This window comes from Amblyomma mixtum, chromosome 4, assembly GCF_055824585.1.
Source record: "Amblyomma mixtum isolate Tamu chromosome 4, ASM5582458v1, whole genome shotgun sequence".
Taxonomy (NCBI): domain Eukaryota; kingdom Metazoa; phylum Arthropoda; class Arachnida; order Ixodida; family Ixodidae; genus Amblyomma; species Amblyomma mixtum.
Window position 1 is genome coordinate 4,971,948 of NC_143015.1, and position 18,922 is coordinate 4,990,869.

Below are 18,922 nucleotides of genomic sequence, written 5' to 3' on the forward strand. Positions count from 1 at the left end.
GCCGCTTTTTGCTTAAGAACCTGAGGGATTTGCACGTTTCTGATCCTTTTTTCACGAAAAATTCTTTAGATGTAGTGGGCGCGTTGGAGAAGGAAAAGGAGGTTGGTTACGCCTTCTCTATAGATGTTGTAGATCTCTTTTACTCTGTGCCCCATAGCGACCTGTTCATTGCTGTTCGACAATGTATTGAGGCAAGCGGCACTATTGCATTCCAAAATAAGGCAGGGGTGAGTGTTGATAACTTTATGTCTCTTTTAGAGTTTTATATTAAGTCCACCTTCATCCAGTTTGACAACCGGCGGTTCCTACAACGCCAGGGCATTTGCATCGGTTCATGTGTCGCGCCAGTTTTATGTAACATTTTTCTCGCATCCATTGACAACATTTTGGCTTCACTAACTGACGACGGAACTGTCCTAAAGATTTTTAGATATGTTGATGATTTTTTAGTGATCTTAAAGAGACATGACACAGGCCGCTATGAGGAGACTGCCACAAAGATTTTAGAAATGTTCGGACAACATGGGAAGGGGCTCTCTTTCACATTTGAGCTTCCTGAACAGGACCGCCTCCAGTTTTTGGACCTTAATATTAAGCTGGGGGACGGAAGTGTTTGCTGGCGCTACCTGCCCAGGGCCAAGAAAGATTTTTTACCGTATGATTCGGCTCAATCCAAAACTGTCAAGAGGGCTATCGCCACCCTTTCTATGGAATCAGCACTCCTCAAGTCGTGCTCTCACATGATGCGGGAGAGCTTCGAGGGCGAGGTGAACAGACTGCGTAAAGCAGGGTTCCCTGACCACGTCTTGACTGCCGTAACCGAGGCATTGCTGCAGAAGCTTAAGGGCAAGCCAAAGGGGAAACGGAGGAAAGAACCTTTCGGTGAAGCCAGACCAGTGGTGATACCGTATATGCACAAGGTGTCCCACAATTTAAAACGAGTTGGCAACAAGTACGGAGTCCCCTTGGTCTTTTCCGCCCCCTGCAAATTGGCAAAGATGTGCCCCAAGATCAGCAGCGGTGCGAAAGCCACATCTGGGTGTGGGAAGAAGCACTCAAAGCCGTACGTAAGGTGTGCCACGGGAGTGGTCTACGAGATCCCCCTTACATGTGGCAAAGTGTACGTAGGTCAGACCGGACGCTGCGTCAACGAGCGTGCCGGGGAACACAGAAGGTCCTTAGGGAACGCATCGGATTCGTTCGAAAACCTTCCCGCCCATTGCCGCTCTTGCATTGATGGAAATAAAAAGCACTGTGCACCACGACTTGAAGAGATTAAAATTCTAACCAGAAGTAAAGATAGATTAGCTCGCGAACTGGCAGAAGCCTTTTTTATCAAAGAGAGGGGTGGCATGTGCGTCAGCACCACTTCTATTTCCCTACGAGGAAGTGAACACAGATTGCTAAAAAATACGCGATTATGACAAGTTATCGTACTTGTGTGTGTGGGTGTTGTTGCCATGTGGGAAATGCGCATGCGTTCACCTTCTTCGGGCTATATATATGCTACATGTGGCTTTCAATAAACTTAGTTGGAGTCAGCGCCCGTCCTGTCCGTCTTTCTTTGTGGTCTATGTAAAATTTAGCGCTGTTTTTTCTTTTCTGAACACAATGTCACACCAACTAGCCCAGCAAAAGGTACTGTTAAACAGAAAGGGGTCAGGCAGGGAGACGCGATCTCTCCAATGCTATTCACCGCCTGCTTACAGGAGGTATTCCGGGGCCTGAAATGGGAAGAGTTGATGATAAAAGTTAATGGAGAATGCCTGAGTAATTAGCGATTCGCTGATGACATTGCTTGGCTAAGCCACTCAGGACAAGAGCTACGAAGCATGATCAATGAGTTAGACAGGCAGAGCAGAAAGATGGGGCTAAAAATAAACATGCAGAAAACCAAAGTAATGTTCAACAACCTAGCAAGGGAACAGCAGTTCGCAGTTGGTAGCGAGGCGCTGGAAGCCTTTCGAATGACCTTAAAACTAGACTGACATAACACATGGCTTGTTTTGTTATCATCATCATTATCATCATCATCCTGACTACGCCCACTACAGGGAACGGCTCTCGCATGTCTCTTTAACGCTGTCCTTTGCCAGTTGCGGCCACCGTATCCCCGGGAACTTCCTAATCTCATCCGCTCAGCTAACTTTCTGCCGCCCTCTGCTACGCTTGCCTTCTGTACCTATTCCGCCGGCCAGAAATGGCTAGTGGATCAGGCTTTGCGTGAAGCACAAGCCCGTGGACTCCTGGACCAGTAGGGGACCACCCTGGAAGTTTTTTTTTTTGTGTAATAAAGTTGTTTCCATCCATCCAATCCGTTACAATTAAGGACCTGCCACTATCTTGCCTTTGCATTACATCCGCTGTCCAAGCCCATTTCTTCGTCTTGATTTCGACTAGGATTCCATTAACCCATGTTTGTTGCCTCACTCACTCCGCCTGTTTGCGATCACTTTATGTTACATCTGTCATTTTTCTCTCCATAGCTCGCTGCATTGTTCTTAACTTAAGCTGAACACTCTTCGTTAGCTCCACATTTCTGCCACTTAGGTGAGTACCGGTAAGATAAAGCTGCTGTATACTTTTCTCTTGAGGGATATTGGTAGACTGCAATTCATCATCTTAGAGAACCTGATATATGCGCTCCACCTGATTCTTATTCTTCTAGTTATTTGCCTCGCATGGTCCGCGTCAGCGGTCACTACTTGCCCCAAGTAGACATATTCTATTATTACTTCCATTACCTCGCTACCAATTGCGAACTGCTGTTCCCTTGCTAGACTGTGGAACATTACTTTGGTTTTCTGCATGTTAATTTTTAGGCATGCACAAAAACATTACCATGTCTGGTCCACTTAGTGGACTACCTTTGAGCATGCACTTTGACCTTGGCCTTTCACCTTGAACTTTCTTCTTGGCCTTTGATTTTCATCTTTGACATTGCATTTTGATCATGCAAGCTGTCGGCAGAGGCAGTAAGAAAGCCACATGGTAATCGCTTTGTGTCACGTGATTCAATTCAAAGTTGTGGCGTCACGTGTACGGTCAATATAGCCAGAGCGGTGCGCTTGACTTATACGCTTATGGAGGAGAGCGCGCTGAGGAGAGCACGCATAGTGAACTACACCTTCGAGCATTGTGGCAAGCCGCTTCTGATTATCCGGCACACATTGCTCGCCTTGAGCGGGCTCACAGGAAAAAAAATGAGACTGGCAAGGCTAAACGAGCAGTGGAAACCCCAGAAGAACGAGAAGATCGCCTTGCCAATAGACGGTGCAGAGACGCGGAGAAGCGACGAAGGCAAGGCACCGGCGACACATCGGTCACTACTACTTCTTCCATCGACTCTGAGTGGTTGATGGACATCGTTGCGCACACAAATACGATTCACGCGATTTGTTTAAGTTAAAGTGCCACCTCTGCGAGACATTTCCACCAACAGTTTACCGATAACCCGCTTGGCAGTGTGTGTGTGCCGTGTGTGCCTATGCAAACTATCGTGTTTGCTCTCAAGAGCGTCTACGCGCGCAATCATCCACGTACCCTTCGTCACGCTCTAGTAAGATAAGACCATCAAGGTCTTTGGCATAGGCCCGACAATAGATCAGTCTTTTCCTTCATCACGCCACTCAATGAAGACGAATAAGCGGCTGTGACGTGGTGGAGGGAATTAGGAAACAGCAAAGGATGTGCCAAAGAAAAACTATGTTTATAATGGTTACGTAGATTTCGTTACGTAAAACTCGGTTCGGCACAGTTGAGCCGGTTCTAACTTTTAATCTTTTTTATTCACTGTTTTATAAATTGGCCTTAATATTCGCCATTTTCTTTAAACACGTTTATAATCCACTCAAAGCGGAAAGCTGGGCTAGTTGGTTTGACATAGTTAATTAAAAGACTAGCGCATAAAACTAGGACAAAGACAGAGAAGGAGACAGGACGAGCGCTAAAGCGCTCGTTTAGCGCTCGTCCTGTCTCCTTCTCTGTCTTTGTCCTAGTTTTATGCGCTAGTCTTTTAATTAATTATAATCCACAACATATAACCATATGTCACCTCTCTGCTTTCGAGACACCAACCTTTCCATGGCTTTCTCCTAACATCCACCGCAGATTTATTTACATGGTCATTGTTATCTCTAAACCCAAGGGCATCAGAGAGAGTGACTGTACTGGCATCGACATCCGGACGTATGCCATCACATTCTAGTATGATGTGTTCTATTGATTCTACAGATTTATCGCACACAGCACATGCGTCATTGGCAGCGAGCGCAATCCCGCTGTGTTTGTGGGCCTCAAGTCACCGCTATGGCCTGCCGATTCCTGCCGCCCCACCTCACCAAAGAAACGCTCGCCCAGGTCCTCAGCCAACATGGCAAATCCTTCCTGGCGTTCTAGGTGGGCTCTCGCACGGGAGTTGGGGTTAATTGTTAATTAAAAGACTAGCGCATAAAACTAGGACAAAGACAGAGAAGGAGACAGGACGAGCGCTAAACATCAACTGAAGGTTTACTAGAACAAACAGGTACTTAAAAACACTTCAGTGGCACATGCGCACACTGGGTTACAAAGAGCTCAAATTAATCAAGAAGTGGCAAACTGTTTCGAAGATACATGGTTTCTTTCCTGGTCAGGGCAAGTGACGTCGTGCTAACACACGGTGCCACGGACGCGGTATGCGCGCGTATAGATGTCTGCCGCGCGACCAGTCCCAACTACCTGCTCGTCGCTGATGATGATGTGACGCTTGACTACCGAGGAATGCACGCGTTTCCAGGCGGCGTGCTCCTGGGGCCAATTTCGGTCGCAATGCTCGCCGCCGTTCTGCAGGCGCTGCGGTGTCCGCAGCTACCAGAGTGAAGGCTGTGCAGTGCCCTGCCGGCGCTGGGGCGATGACCACTCGAATGTGGCGTGTCCTCTACCCCGCTCCTCAGGTGCCTTTCCGCCCCTCACACCCACAGCGCCCGATGGTCGACCACGAACCGAGAGGAGTCATAAATGGACCCTCCGGAGGGCCCCACGCCAAGTGTGCTGCCGCATTCATATTTTGGCGCAGAGGCGTAAAGAACGGCCAGCAATGATGATGTGGCGTTCGACAAGACTGCGGCTGGTCGAGCCGAGCCTGTTGTTGCTGCATGCGCGTCCACAAGTGATACTGCGGTGGCCCCCTCGGGTCTGCCTTCCGCTGTAGAGGTGGTTCCTTCTGTAGTATCGACGCCTCCATTCCCGTCGTGCGCGTCTCAACTTCGCGGCGTCCAGGGCAAGCAAGCGGTTTGCGGAAAGAAGCTGCACTGAACACCCGTCGCTTTAAGCACATCCAAAGTCCTCAGTGCGCTGGCAGGATCGTGAAGCTGACGTCGACTCGGCGCCTTCGCGAAACAAACGGGGAGCGTGGAAAAGCTGCCGGCGTTGCGCAAAGACTTACAGGGGCATCCACGGTGGCATACCAGCTTGCGCCGGAGTCCAACTCGTCCTCAGCGAGCCCAACTCGTCCTTAGCGCTTTTCAGTTTACCGACGCGATCGCACTCAGCGACCAGGCGGTGGTGTCTTGCTTGCTATATCAAAAACAACAGTCCTCTCACATTCCTGTGCAAACTAACCTAGAATCAATTTGGGCCTGCGTAGAACTAAACCATCAAAAATACGTGTTTGGTGTATGTTATCGACCTTCCAATTATCCTTCCACGTTCGCGTTAGAATTGCATGATGTGCTTGACTTTGTTGTTACGCGGCACCCTGCAGCACCCATTACTTTGTTAGGCGATTTTAACTTTCCTGAGCTGACATGGTCTTCGGAAATAACTCCTAAAACATCCCCATCGTCGCAAGGCAATGAGTTCTTGAACCTATATTCACTCTTTTTTCTCTCTCAGCTAGTATCACAACCAACCCGTCTATCAGACGCCACTGCTAACATATTAGACTTAGTGTTAACATCCCATTCTGATCTCGTTTCAGACTTGACCTGCATGCCCGGCATAAGTGACCACTTCCTAGTCTCGTTTAATTTCTGCATTCCTTCCAATAACTCTGACAAGAAAGTCAAGCGTATCCGTGATTATAGCAGAGCTGACTTTCAGGCTGTCAACGAAGAACTATCTTTATTTCTCGATGCATTATTAACAGCTTTTGATAGCCGGGAGGGGCAGGTGAACTGGAACATTTTCGTTGCTAAGGTTAACGAACTAACGGAAATATATATCCACCTACGCACCATTGCAACCCATAAAAATGCACTGTGGTACAACGCTCTCATAAGAAGGCTTTGTAACAGAAAAAAACGATTTTACCGAAACGCAAAAAATGTAACTCCGTTTTTAAATGGGAAGCTTATCAAGCGGCAAATAGCGTGTATGTATCGGCAATGGAAAACGCAAAAGCTCATTTCTACAGCCCACACTGCATAACATGCTCACAAATGATCCCAAAAAAATTTGGCGTGCCATTAATCCCAATAGAAATCATTCAATTAAATTGTTAGATGAAAACGGTTCAACTATCGCTGATACTGAATGTCCTAAAAATCTAAATGAAACATTTTGTCGCAATTTTCTTCTTTCTTCCAACGTCACGTTTCCTACAGTGGAGGACTGCCAATTCTCAATGATGGATGCAATATTCATCGAGCCCCTAGGTATAGAAAAATTAATAGAAAATCTTAAAACCTATACAAGCCCTGGAACAGATTTAATTAACGCGATGTTCCTGAAGAGTACCGAACTTTATTCCTCAATCATCCTTTCCAAAATTTTCCAGCAGTCACTTGAGACGTCAGTGCTTCCAGCGGACTGGACGATCGGGAAGGTGTTTCCGTTGCACAAGTCAGGTAGTAGTAATTCCCCTCTTAATTACCGCCCAATATCACTAACCAGCATACCATGCAAAATTTTTGAGCACATTCTATACACTAACTTAGTTACCTTTCTCGAATCTAACTCCTTCACTGACGCTCAACACGGCTTTCGCAAATCATTCTCGTGCGAGACGCAGTTACTTACCTTCACGCACAAACTTCACGCTATTCTGGATCGTCGTTCATGCGCGGACTGTATCTTTCTAGATTTCGTCAAAGCTTTCGAAAAGGTTAGTCACAAACTACTACTTTTTAAACTTAGCAAGCTAAATCTTCTCCCGAATGTTTTAGCATGGTTAGAATATTTCCTTTGTAATAGAACACAGTTTGTAATGGCTAATAACATTTGTTCTCCATTGACTTCCGTGCATTCTGGGGTCCCACAGGGGTCCGTCCTTGTTGGAACTTGGTTCAGCGCAAAAGACGAACACAAAAAAAGGAAACGCCACACACGGAGCGCTCCGTGTGTGTCGTTTCCTTTCTTTGTATTCGTCTTTTGCGCTGAACCAAGGTTCAACTATGTCCCGCCAACTATCCCAGGACGAAGTTTTGTTATAGTCCGTCCTTGGGCCCCTTTTGTTCCTGATATATATTAATGACCTCCCTAATTCCGTTACCTCCCACATTCATTTATTTGCAGATGACTGCGTAATATTTCCTGAAATTAACGACTCTAACAACACTCTTTTGCAAAAAGGTATTGATGGAATTCGTGAGTGGTGTAAAACGTGGTAAATGGAACTAAATAAAACCAAATGTAAAGTACTACGTGTGTCACGCATTTCTACACACCCCACTTCTTATCATCTAGATAACATCGAACTGGAACAAGTGTCTTCATACCGCTATTTAGGCGTTCACATAACAAGTCATCTAACTTGGTCTTTTCACATCAATTCAATGATTAACAACGCCAACCGTGCCCTCGGCTACCTTCGCCGTAACTTTTTCTCTGCCCCCACCTCCTTCAAACTTCTCCTCTATTAATCTCTCATTCGTAGTAAATTGGAATATGCTGCGTCCATTTGGGATCCCTTCACGGAAAACCTGATCAGTTCCCTCGAAATAATTCAGAATAACTCGGCACGTTTCATCCTTCAGAACTATAACCGTACCGCTAGCGCAACCTCTTTGAAGAATACATTACAGTTACCATCTCTTGCTAGCCGTCGAAAGCACGCTCGCCTTTGCTTAATTCATAAAATAATGTATCATAACCCAGACGGGACCGCGATCTTATACTTCCTCCGTCATATGTTTCATCACGAGTTGATCATGCGCATAAAATCGGCATTCCTTTCTTTAAAACAAAATTCGCAGCTGAGTCTTTCCTTCCACGAGCAGCAAAGGACTGGAACCACCTTCCCGGAAGTACAGCCTCCATCATCGACCATCAGCTTTTTTGTTCCGCCTTAGCTTCCATTCTATAATTAGAAATGAACCGCCCTGTACTCACCCACTGTATACAACTCCCCTCTTCAATGCCCTCGGGCCTTGAGGGTAGAATAAATGAAATTCAATTCATTTGAATTGAATTCAAATGAAATTAAATGAGCCGGGAGAGGGACGAAAACGACTCCAGCGACTCCTTGGTGTAGGACATTCCCCGACATGGACTGAAATCAGTGAGTGTGATGAGGGCGTGAGGGGATAGGCATCCAACCTTTGGTTCGGACATAGCACGCGATGGCCGCCCGGAGGAGTAAGAAGTCCCTTCGGAGGGGCGGGAAGCCCCGCCTAATGTGAGTGAGCGGCGCCTGAGTGATGCCGTCTTAAGGCGCCCTTTCCGGCCTTCTAAACCCGATATTTGATACCCGATATACCTTTCCTATATTAATATCATATTTTTTTTTCTAATCAGCTGTGTCTCGCCTACTTTATCTGTCCGATGCTGTGACGAGAAGTGCGACTCGCGCGTACGAGTTAAAGTTTGAAAGCACAAGCTGATGGGCGAGTTGGTTATTCATTGTTTGATTTCAAGCAGCGCAAGGCCGAAAGCCAAAGAAGAGAGTAGAGCAGAGAAAGAAACGGACGACACAGCGCTGATGGACGACACAGCGCTGTGTCGTCCGTTTCTTTCTCTGCTCTCTTCTTTGGCTTTCGGCCTTGCGCTGCTTCAAATCAAACGAGTTAAAGTTGTTTCTCGCAATACCTGCCTCAGGCCAGCTGCCAAAGCTATTACAGCCCTCGCTACCAAAGAGAACAATGCCACGTGAACACGTGAGAGGACCATGTCAACTGAGAAAAGCGTGAGAAAAGACCTAAACGCCTTCTGGAGGAGGAGAAGGTGCGCGGAAGACACTCGGTTTGTCGTGTCCAGCATAGGCCAGCTTATCAACTGTGTGCACAGCTAAACTCGCCGGCAGTGAAGAGGGCGGAGAGTTGTTCGCTGGACTTAGCACAAAATAGAAATGACATTGCCGCCGCAAGATTGCTGATCTCGTATTGGACACAGCTACGAAAAGAGCGCTGTTACATTGTTTCCGTCAGCATGGGTAAGCCAGAGCGTAGGGGAGGCACAACACCACGGAAGGAAACGCGTTGCGCAGATGGGACAACTGTTTGCCAACGGTCTCCTCCGCGGCCTGCTACGTTGGTTCAGAGGATAGGAACGTCATGCTATGTGCTTACGAGGGTGTTATTGCAGGCTAGTTGGTTTAACATTACTCAGAAAGGAATAGCGCGAACACAGGCCAAAGAGAGGAACGTAGAACACAGGCGCTGTGTTGCACGTTCCTCTGTTTGTCCTGTGTTTGCGCTATCCCCTTCTGAGAAGTGAACTTAACCACAGTTGATGTTGCTGTTGCGCGCTGCTCCTGTAAAACAGAACAAACGCAAAAAATTGGTACCTACCTCTGGATGTAGTACTCTTCCAGCTTATCGAAGCGCATGGGGATGCCCATTTTTCGCATGAAGCTGGTGACGTTCGGGTTCGACATCCTGCGGAAATAACACATGGAAGCAATGTGTTCCTCGTTCGTTAATCTCTCCTCCTTTCAATTCAACAACAGATCTGCAGGCCAGAGAGATACCTAGAGTACAAGACAAGAGAGGATAGCGGTGTTGGTACAAGGCGGCAAAAAAAAAAGGCAACCTAGAAGATGACACTAGACACACGCGTAGGCGCTTTTGGGCGCCTTTAAATAAGAATGTCGAAGCAACTCACTGCCCCCCCTCCCTTCCTCCTGTACGTGCTTAGGGGATAGCAGCAAGGCAGTGAGCCCCCGTTCGCCCAAATGGGACTCAGCGCAGACTGTGTCTCTGCGCACGCTTTGCCTCTCGCCACTTTTCTCCCCTACGGCCGGCGTCCAGCTGCGTACCAATGGCGTCGTAACACCGCTGCAACGTGGCCCGTTTTTTGCAATAGAGTTATCGTTCCCTGCAGTAGAGAGCGTCGAAGAACACGAAGGCGCGGAACACATTCACTGCCGGCAGTCACCGCAGCGTTGACGAGCCACAGGTCGGCCGCGTCAAATCTTAACCCTGGGCGCATTTCCTTCCGTTAACCTTTCAGCGGATGCTGTAGTGGGGGCACGCACGGCTGGCCGCTTCAGTGCTTGCGCTCTTACGCGGAGAAGCTGTTTTGTGGATCTCGTCCGCAGTGACCTTCAGAGTTCTGCTGCAGAGCTACTCCCACTGTTTCAACCCTCACACAAATAATACAGACGCACCACCTACACGTAACCGTTTATTAATTAATTTATTGCGCATACCCTCAATCGCCGAAGCATTTCAGAGGGGAGGGGTTACAAAAAGCAAAAGCAGAACACGAAAGCGGCAGGTATATCGTAAAAATACAAAATTACTCCTATAGCGTGAAAGGTTAAAAATCGAGAAAATGAATATAACTGCACTAGAAAAGTAAATCGAAATGTGAAACAAGACATGAATAACAATAACGAGAAAACGGCAAAAAAGGAAAAAGATACTAATAAACAAACCCGCCGAGGTGGCTCAGTGGTAAGGCGCTCGTCTACCGAGCCGGAGTACTCAGGTTCGAACCCGACCGCGGCTGCCGCGTTTGGATGGAGGCGAAACGCAAGAGGAGCCCGTGTGCTGTGCGATGTCAGTGCACGTTAAAGATCCCCAGGTGGTCAAAATTACTCCGGAGACCTCCACTACGGCACCTATTTCTCTCTTCTTTCACTCCTACCTTCCTCTCTTTCCGTACGGCACGGTTCAGGCGTCCGCCGAGATATGTGAGACAGATACTCCGCCATTTCCTTTCTTCGAAAACCTATTTACCATTAATAAACACTTAGGTGACATCACAAAAATGATTGCACAATGCTTGCCTGGAAAGAGTGTAATCTGATATATGGACGATTTCTTCGAGGAGGTGGTTCCAGTCGTTAGATGTGTTTGGCAAGAATGAGCAAGAAAAAGTGTTAGTGTGGCAATTAGGAAGAGCAACCTTGTGACGATGGTCGACACGTGAGGAGTGGTAGCGAAATGATGAATTCACGAATTAGAGGCTCATGGTAGAAAACTTTATGAAACAAACAAATGCGAAAAACTTTACAGTGCAAAGACAGGCACGGCAAACAGACATTAGACATCATTAGCGCTATGCTGGCTGTTCGGTTATAATTAGAAAATACATAACGAATAGTGTACATTAAACGGCGTGGGATAAAGTCTTTTGGTTGGGATCCCAGATGGAGGCAGCATATTCTAGTTTGGGTCAGTATAAGCGTTTTATAAACGAGAAGCTCTAATGGAGTAGGGGATTTACTGAAATTACGTTCTAAATATCCAAAGGTGCGATTGACGTGCTAATAATTTGGTCAGTGGAGCTTTCCATTTAATGTGTAAGATTATGATAACAAAAAGTAACTTCGCAAAAGGACGGGACAAGAGAAAGAGAACCACACGGGACAAACGCAGACTGACAACTGATTTATTCCACCAACTCCTCTTTCCTTCAGCAGCAAAGCGCATGCGCACGAACCACAAAAACAAAAAACAAAAAACAGAAGCGACACTCATCTCGTGGAATCAAGGAACTCGAACTCCTCGCGGTACAGGTGTACTGAAGCATCGCTAATACACTTATCAGGCCCTAACCTCGCGATTTCCAAGGCCTCGATAATTTCTCGTTCTTTCTTATCCCTCGAGCGTCCGATAATCTTAGTCCTATCGAAAAGCGGATTACATTCTTTCTCATCATGCTTGCAAGTGTGACAATGCTTAGGCAGATGCTGCCCCCTTGAATCTTCTAAGGAATTCGCGTGCTCTAATAATCTAATGTTGACGCAGCGGCCAGTTTGCCCTATGTAGAACATTAGATTATTAGAGCACGCAAATTCCTTAGAAGATTCAAGGGGGCAGCATCTGCCTAAGCACTGTCACACTTGCAAGCATGATGAGAAAGATTGTAATCCGCTTTTCAATAGGACTAAGATTATCGGACGCTCGAGGGATAAGAAAGAACGAGAAATTATCGAGGCCTTGGAAATCGCGAGGTTAGGGCCTGATAAGTGTATTAGCGATACTTCAGTACACCTGTACCACAAGGAGTTCGAGTTCCTTGATTCCACGAGATGAGTGTCGCTTCTGTATTTTGTTTTTTGTTTTTGTGGTTGGTGCGCATGCGCTTTGCTGCTGAAGGAAAGAGGAGTTGGTGGAATAAATCAGTTGTCAGTCTGCGTTTGTCCCGTGTGGTTCTCTTTCTCTTGTCCCGTCCTTTTGCGCAGTTTCTTTTTGTTCTCATAATGTCGTACCAACTAGCCCCTCACCGAACTCTTCTAAATGTGGAAGAAAAGGTTAGGCCAAGCCATTTATATGAAGACACGGACTCAAGGGGAGTGTTGTTAAGTGTGTACACCGAGGTACATTCACCTTGTCGAGAGACATGCATTATTTTACATTTGTTAATGTTTAGTTATATGCTGAAAGAAGGGAATTGCGATAAAAAGACACGGACGAGAAAGGACAATGAACGGGCGCAAACTCGCGACTGATTTTATTCATAAATAACACAAATATAAATATATACACCTAGCTGGATGCTTATCCATTCATTGCCTAAGCGCACATGCCAGGAATGTTTTCTCTTTCATTGAATGGATAAGCAATGAATGGATAAACATCTAGCTAGGTGTATATATAGTGAACTACGGCCTCTCATTGAGTATCTTGAAGGAAACGCTGAGTCTCCACCGCGAATCTTCTTACGTGTACTGTCGTCGTTCTGTTTGCGCGATGGCGTTCTGTATAAGAAAAACTACCACCCGACGCAAGCTGTCTATCTGCTCGTCGTACCTGCGGCCTTGCGCGACGAAGTCCTGCAGGCGTGCCATGATGACCCATCTTCTGGTCACCTGGGTTTTTCCCGCACTTTGGCGCGGATACGCCAAAAATACTACTGGCCCAGGGTTGCTGCAGTTGTACAGCGTTACGTCAGAACTTGCCGCGAGCGCCAACGTCGCAAGACACCACCGACTAAGCCAGCCGGACTACTGCAGCCTATTGATCCACCTCACGTTCCTTTCTACCAAGTCCGCATGGATTTACTCGGCCCCTTTCCGGAGTCTTCGCTGGGTAACCGGTACATTGTGGTCGCCACAGACTACCTCAGTCGATACTGTGAGACGAAAGCTCTTCCCCGTGGAACAGCTGCGGAAATTGCCGCCTTCTTCATGCACAACATCGTGCTTCGTCATGGCGCACCCACGGTCGTTATAACTGACAGAGGGTCGGCCTTTACCTCGGCGCTGACAGAGGAAGTTATGCGACTCAGCGGCACCAGCCACCGACGAACAACAGCTTATCACCCGCAAACTAATGGACTCACTGAGCGCCTAAATAAGACGATCGCCGACATGATTTCCACGTATGTCGACGACGACCACCGCAACTGGGATGCAGTACTCCTTTACGTTACTTTCGCATATAACACTGCGCTGCAAGAGACGACTCACTTCACACCGTTTCGCTTAGTCCATGGTCGCGAAGCCACGACTATGCTCGACGCAATGCTTCTTCCTGGTAGTGTAAACTTCGCTGTTGTGGGGGCCGACCGCTTTGTTCACGATGCTGAGGCCGCCCGCCAACTTGCTCGGCAACATATCCGGCATCAACAAGCAAAAGACGCTCACCGTTACAACCATCGCCACAGGGATGTCACTTACCAGCCCGGAGAAAATGTTTGGGTGTGGATCCCAATTCGCCAACGAGGGCGCTCTGAAAAGCTGCTTCGGCGGTACTTTGGCCCCTATAAAGTGATACGCCAACTCGGCGAGGTAAACTATGAGGTTCTCCCTCAAGGAACTGTTCGTTCCTCTCGACGACCAACGTCCGAAGTTGTGCATGTCGCACGAATGAAGCCGTACCACGCCCGCTAGCAGCTCCCTCGTGTCTACCTGCGGGCGCCGAAGACTAAGGTGTTCAGCGTGCGCGCCCGTCGAGATGGTGGTCGGCCAGAACCGCCTCATGGAATCCCACACTCCCCCTGCTGTCCAACCACAACACGCTGCCGCTTGAATACTCCGTCGAACAAAGTTCCCACGCCTCGGTTTCGGGAACGCTCAACGACCGCGTGCTGCTCGAACTGGAAGTAGCAAATATCCAGACGACTGAGAGTTCTGCGCCCATCGACGATAACTGCTACATGCACCAGGACTACTGCCCCTCTGCACGGGCACCCCATGAACACCAGGTGTTCGTGTGCCTAAATCAAGTGCCCGGGGAAGCCCCCCTCGGTCCACACGTCCTGCCGCACCGAGGGCGGCGCTTTCCAGAGGGGGGGATCAATGCCACATTCCTGGGCACTCTCGTGGCGCCGCCTCCTCGCCGAACTGCCTTAACAGCTATTCTGTCTAGCCTTAGCCATGGTGGCGGGCAGTGCTGTTTCTTCTTCGTCGTCTCTTCTGTGTGGTGCCCTCGGGAGTCCGCTGCTGCCTGGCGCTTCACAGTACAACGTGTCCTGGCCGTCCCGACTGTCTAGCCGTGACAATATATATTTGTGTTCTTTCTGAATAAAATCAGTCGCGAGTTTGCGCCCGTCCATGTCCTTTCTCGTCCGTGTCTTTTTAGCGCAATTCTCTTCTTTAAGTATGTACGACAGAGTCGCCCAACAACGTGCTCTCTTGAATTAGTTATATGCGCCATTTTGTCACCAAAAGAAATGTTACTTAAATCGGACTGAAGTATTAGTATGTCATCATCATTACGAACCTCGCGATACATGGCACAGTCATCAGCGTATAAGTGCATGCAAGGAGAGACGCAGCTCGGGAAGTCGTCAATGTATATTACAAATAAAAGTGGCCCTAAAACGAAGCCTTGGGGCACGCCTGATGTTATTTCGGTTAAGGGAGAATTACAATCATTAATACAAACGTGCTGGGAGCGATTAATCATAAAATGTTCAAGCCAGTTTAGGACAGCACGGTCAAGATCAGTGCAAATAATTTAGTAATTAAGAGCTTATGAAGTACTTTTTCAAAGGCCTTGCAAATGTCCAGAAATATGCAATCTGCCTGGGAATTCCGATCAAGTATGCTGTGTAACGAATGCATGAAATGAAGGAGTAGAGTTTCACATGAGAAGGAAGGGCGAAATGCATGTTGAACTGATGCAAAAAAGGAAATACAGTGCAAGAAACGATAGATATGGGAATATAATACATGCTCCAATAATTTGCGTCGTGAGCGATATGGGTCGATAATTTAAAGGCGATGTGATTTGCTACTTGATTTATGAAGAGGAACGACATTCCGGATTTTACAGTCCATCGCAAAATCCCTTGGTCGAGCACAGCTGGAATAGTTTCAAGAGAAATACAGGTGAATACATTTTAGTTTGTTTCAAGAACTTTAAATTGATGCCATCTACGCCACATGAGGAGGAAATTTTTAATCAATCAATTAATTTTAATATTCCAGCAGGGTCAAAGACAATGGGCGGCATGGGAGAAAACTTATATTGTAAAGTATTTTCAAGCGAACTTCCAGTCGATAAGAAAACGTTCTTGGAAAATACCTCATTCAATGTGCAGACACACTCAGATGAGGACAGAAGTTCTGGTCATCATTGTTAAGCGAAGTTGCATAAATGCCGCGAAAATGAACAATATTACAGAATTTTCTCACAGTATTTTTTTAACATTGAAGAAAGAGCGGTATTGAATAAAAAGTCTTTAGCGTCACGCATCGCTCTTAAGTAATGTACTTCAACCGTCCAGTACCTTTCCAGAGATTGGCACTGTTCAAACGCTTTGCGGAACGGAAAAGTCATTGTTTTTGTTGCAAAGCGTTCAGTGTTTTAGTGTACCATGGAGAATTTCAGTCAGATAGAATATGTTTTAATGGTACAGGTTCATTCGCGAGTTCCTTTATTTTATTGCGAAAGAGGACTCAGTTTTCATGGACACTTCGCTGGTCGAATTCTGCAAGGTACGAGTCCAAATAAATGGCAAGCTTAGAGTCTATGGCATCAAAATTTCCTTTTTCGTAATCACGAACTCGTTTCACCACTGAACTACCACGCTGCAGAGATATGTTGAGATCGAAATGAAGTAATGAGTGATCACTCAAGACAGGTAAGTAGGTCATAGGAGATACATAATCCGAGTGAGTACAACGTATTAAATCTAGCGCATTAGCTGGCTGCGCATTATATATCGTGGACATGTTAAGACTAGTGTTAGATGAAAAGCTGAACATAAACCTCAGAAATCTTCACACTGTGAAGACGTTGATTTGAGACGGGGATGCGGACCACACCAAATGATATTACGAAAGTTGAAATCCCCGAGGAGAACAATGGGGCTGAGGGATAACGAGAAACCACTGAATTGATGGCGTCATAAAGATTGTCAAGAAAAGAAGCTGGAGCGTTCGGAGGACGGCAGCAACAACCAAGAATTATTCGCATGTTTTTGACGGTGGTAGAGATCGAGACTACTTTAAAATCGCTGATAGTGAAGATTGGAAAAGAGGGAATTGCGTTTGATACGGTTCTCAGTGTGCCACCGCCGTGTTGAGAGTCGCGATAGCCGCTGCATAACCTGTATATCTTTGGTCCCCGAAAATTTCTGCGCTAGAAACCTTTGCACTAAGCCACGTATAAGTCAGAACAACCATGTAGGCGCCACTTTCGCATACAACATAGTTTTGTTAATCGCGTTATTCATGACGATCCGAACGTTTGAACAGGTAAGTACTTGCGCGAAGACGGGGCGCATCAAAGGAACACACACGTCAAGTTGTGTGGTTGTGCGGTGTCTTTCTCTCATGCTTATTTTGTGTTTTTACTCGTGCCATTTCATTTATATGCTGCCTCAACTGTAGCAATAAACCATTTGGTTGTTAGCGCTGGTGTTTTGTCCTTCTTGTGTCTGGTCTTTGATTGCGCTGTTTTTCTAATTCGTAAAACATGTACGGAGCGCAACTTTCAACAAGTTTATTTTCGTAGAAGGCAGATAAATTTATACCCACGCAGGGCAAACACAAGATTAACGGGCAAATATACGCACTGTTTATGTCAGCATCCCGCCGCCAGGTGTGCCACCAGATAGCAATACGTGTAAAATTGATATCCTACAATACCATATTCATATAAAAGAAAAGATCATGGCGAAAGGAATTATAATGCATGAGCTGAACGATGAACACAGCTTAAAAACATTTCTTAGCAAAGGCACTGTCAAAATAAATAAAAACACTAAAAAAGTATATAAGTGAATTGCGCAACAACTTACATGACAACCAGTTTTATCTGCGGCGCAAAGGCATTTGCATAGGTTCATGTGTTGCACCCATTTTATGCGACATCTTTTTATCTTATATTGACCAGTCATTGCAACTAACCCTAAGTGACGGCCCGGTTTTAAAAGTTTTTAGATATGTTGACGATTTTTTAATCCTTTAAAAGTCTGGGACCTTTACATCCCTTGACCAGGTTGTTTCACAGATTTTAACTGCTTTTAATCAGTTAGGACGAGGATTGGTTTTTACACATGAACTCCCAGATAATCATGAGTTACATTTTTTAGACCTCAAACTTATGTTCCGTGGCAGCCACGTTTGCCATATGTATTCCCCCCGTGCTAACAAGGAGCTACTGAGATACGACTCCTCACACTCCAAGGTTGTAAAAAGAGCCATTGCGTCTCTCTGTTTGGAGTCGGCGCTTCACAAGTCGTGCCCTCATAGCATGCAGGAAAGTCTCGACTATCAGGTTTGCCGCCTCTTGGCGGCAGGCTTCGCTGGTCCGGTCATATGTGCCGTCGCTGAAACCCTCCTGCAGAAACAAAAAGGCTTCCAAAAAAGACCTGACTACTCGGCTTCAAAGCCGGTTGTGGTCCCCTATGTGCACCAGGCGTCTCATAACCTGAAGAAAATGGCCGGTAGACACCATGCACTTTTGGTGTTCTCAGCCCCCAACAAGCTATCAAAGCTTTGCTGCCGCATTTCTGGCGTTTGTGAAAGGGGTTGCAAAAAAAGGTATGGCACTTCCTATGTTACGTGCGTCACAGGAGTGGCATACAGCTTGCCCCTTTCTTGTGGCTCTTCCTATGTAGGACAAACTGGCCGTTGCGTTAATGACCGGCTACGGGAGCATGCAAAAAATGTTGACCATAATGATAAAAATTCCAACCTTGTAAGGCGCGTTTCTTCCTGCAAGTGTAGGGCAAGATTTGAGATGACAAAGATTCTAGGCAAGAGTACCAATGTAAAAGCCTGGCTTGTCTTAGAGGCCGTCCATGTTAAAAAACTATCTGATCGCTGCGGAAGTGATGCTTCGTTGCAGATCTATGATGTTGAAGTTTCATATCTTGATTCGTTTGTATAAAATTGCGGTCTTTGTGATGTGTGTGCCTGCTCTACCTTTACGAATGCGCTGCTTTTCTGTATATATGCTGTTGTTGTTTCACCCCATTAAGCAGTTGGTAGTTGCGCTCGTGAACTGTTGAGTGTGTTTCTTTCTGTGTCCTGTCTAAGTTGTTGCACAATTCACTTATATACTATGCAGAACCAACTAGACCGACAACACGCTCTTCTGAACAATAAAAAAAACTCTTTCATAACATATACTACTCCCACATTGGCATTTCACGCGAA

General features: G+C 46.5%; 1 protein-coding gene across 1 annotated transcript in view; it reads right to left on the bottom strand.

Annotated features, from left to right (window-relative positions):
• LOC149345529 (beta-hexosaminidase subunit alpha-like) overlaps positions 1-18,922 on the bottom strand; it is a 161,726-nt gene that overhangs the window by 76,421 nt on the left and 66,383 nt on the right. Inside the window, exon 7 of the mRNA XM_089586106.1 lies at positions 9,708-9,794. Within this exon, the coding sequence (XP_089442232.1) occupies positions 9,708-9,794 (87 nt within the window). The remainder of the gene's footprint in view (positions 1-9,707; positions 9,795-18,922) is intronic.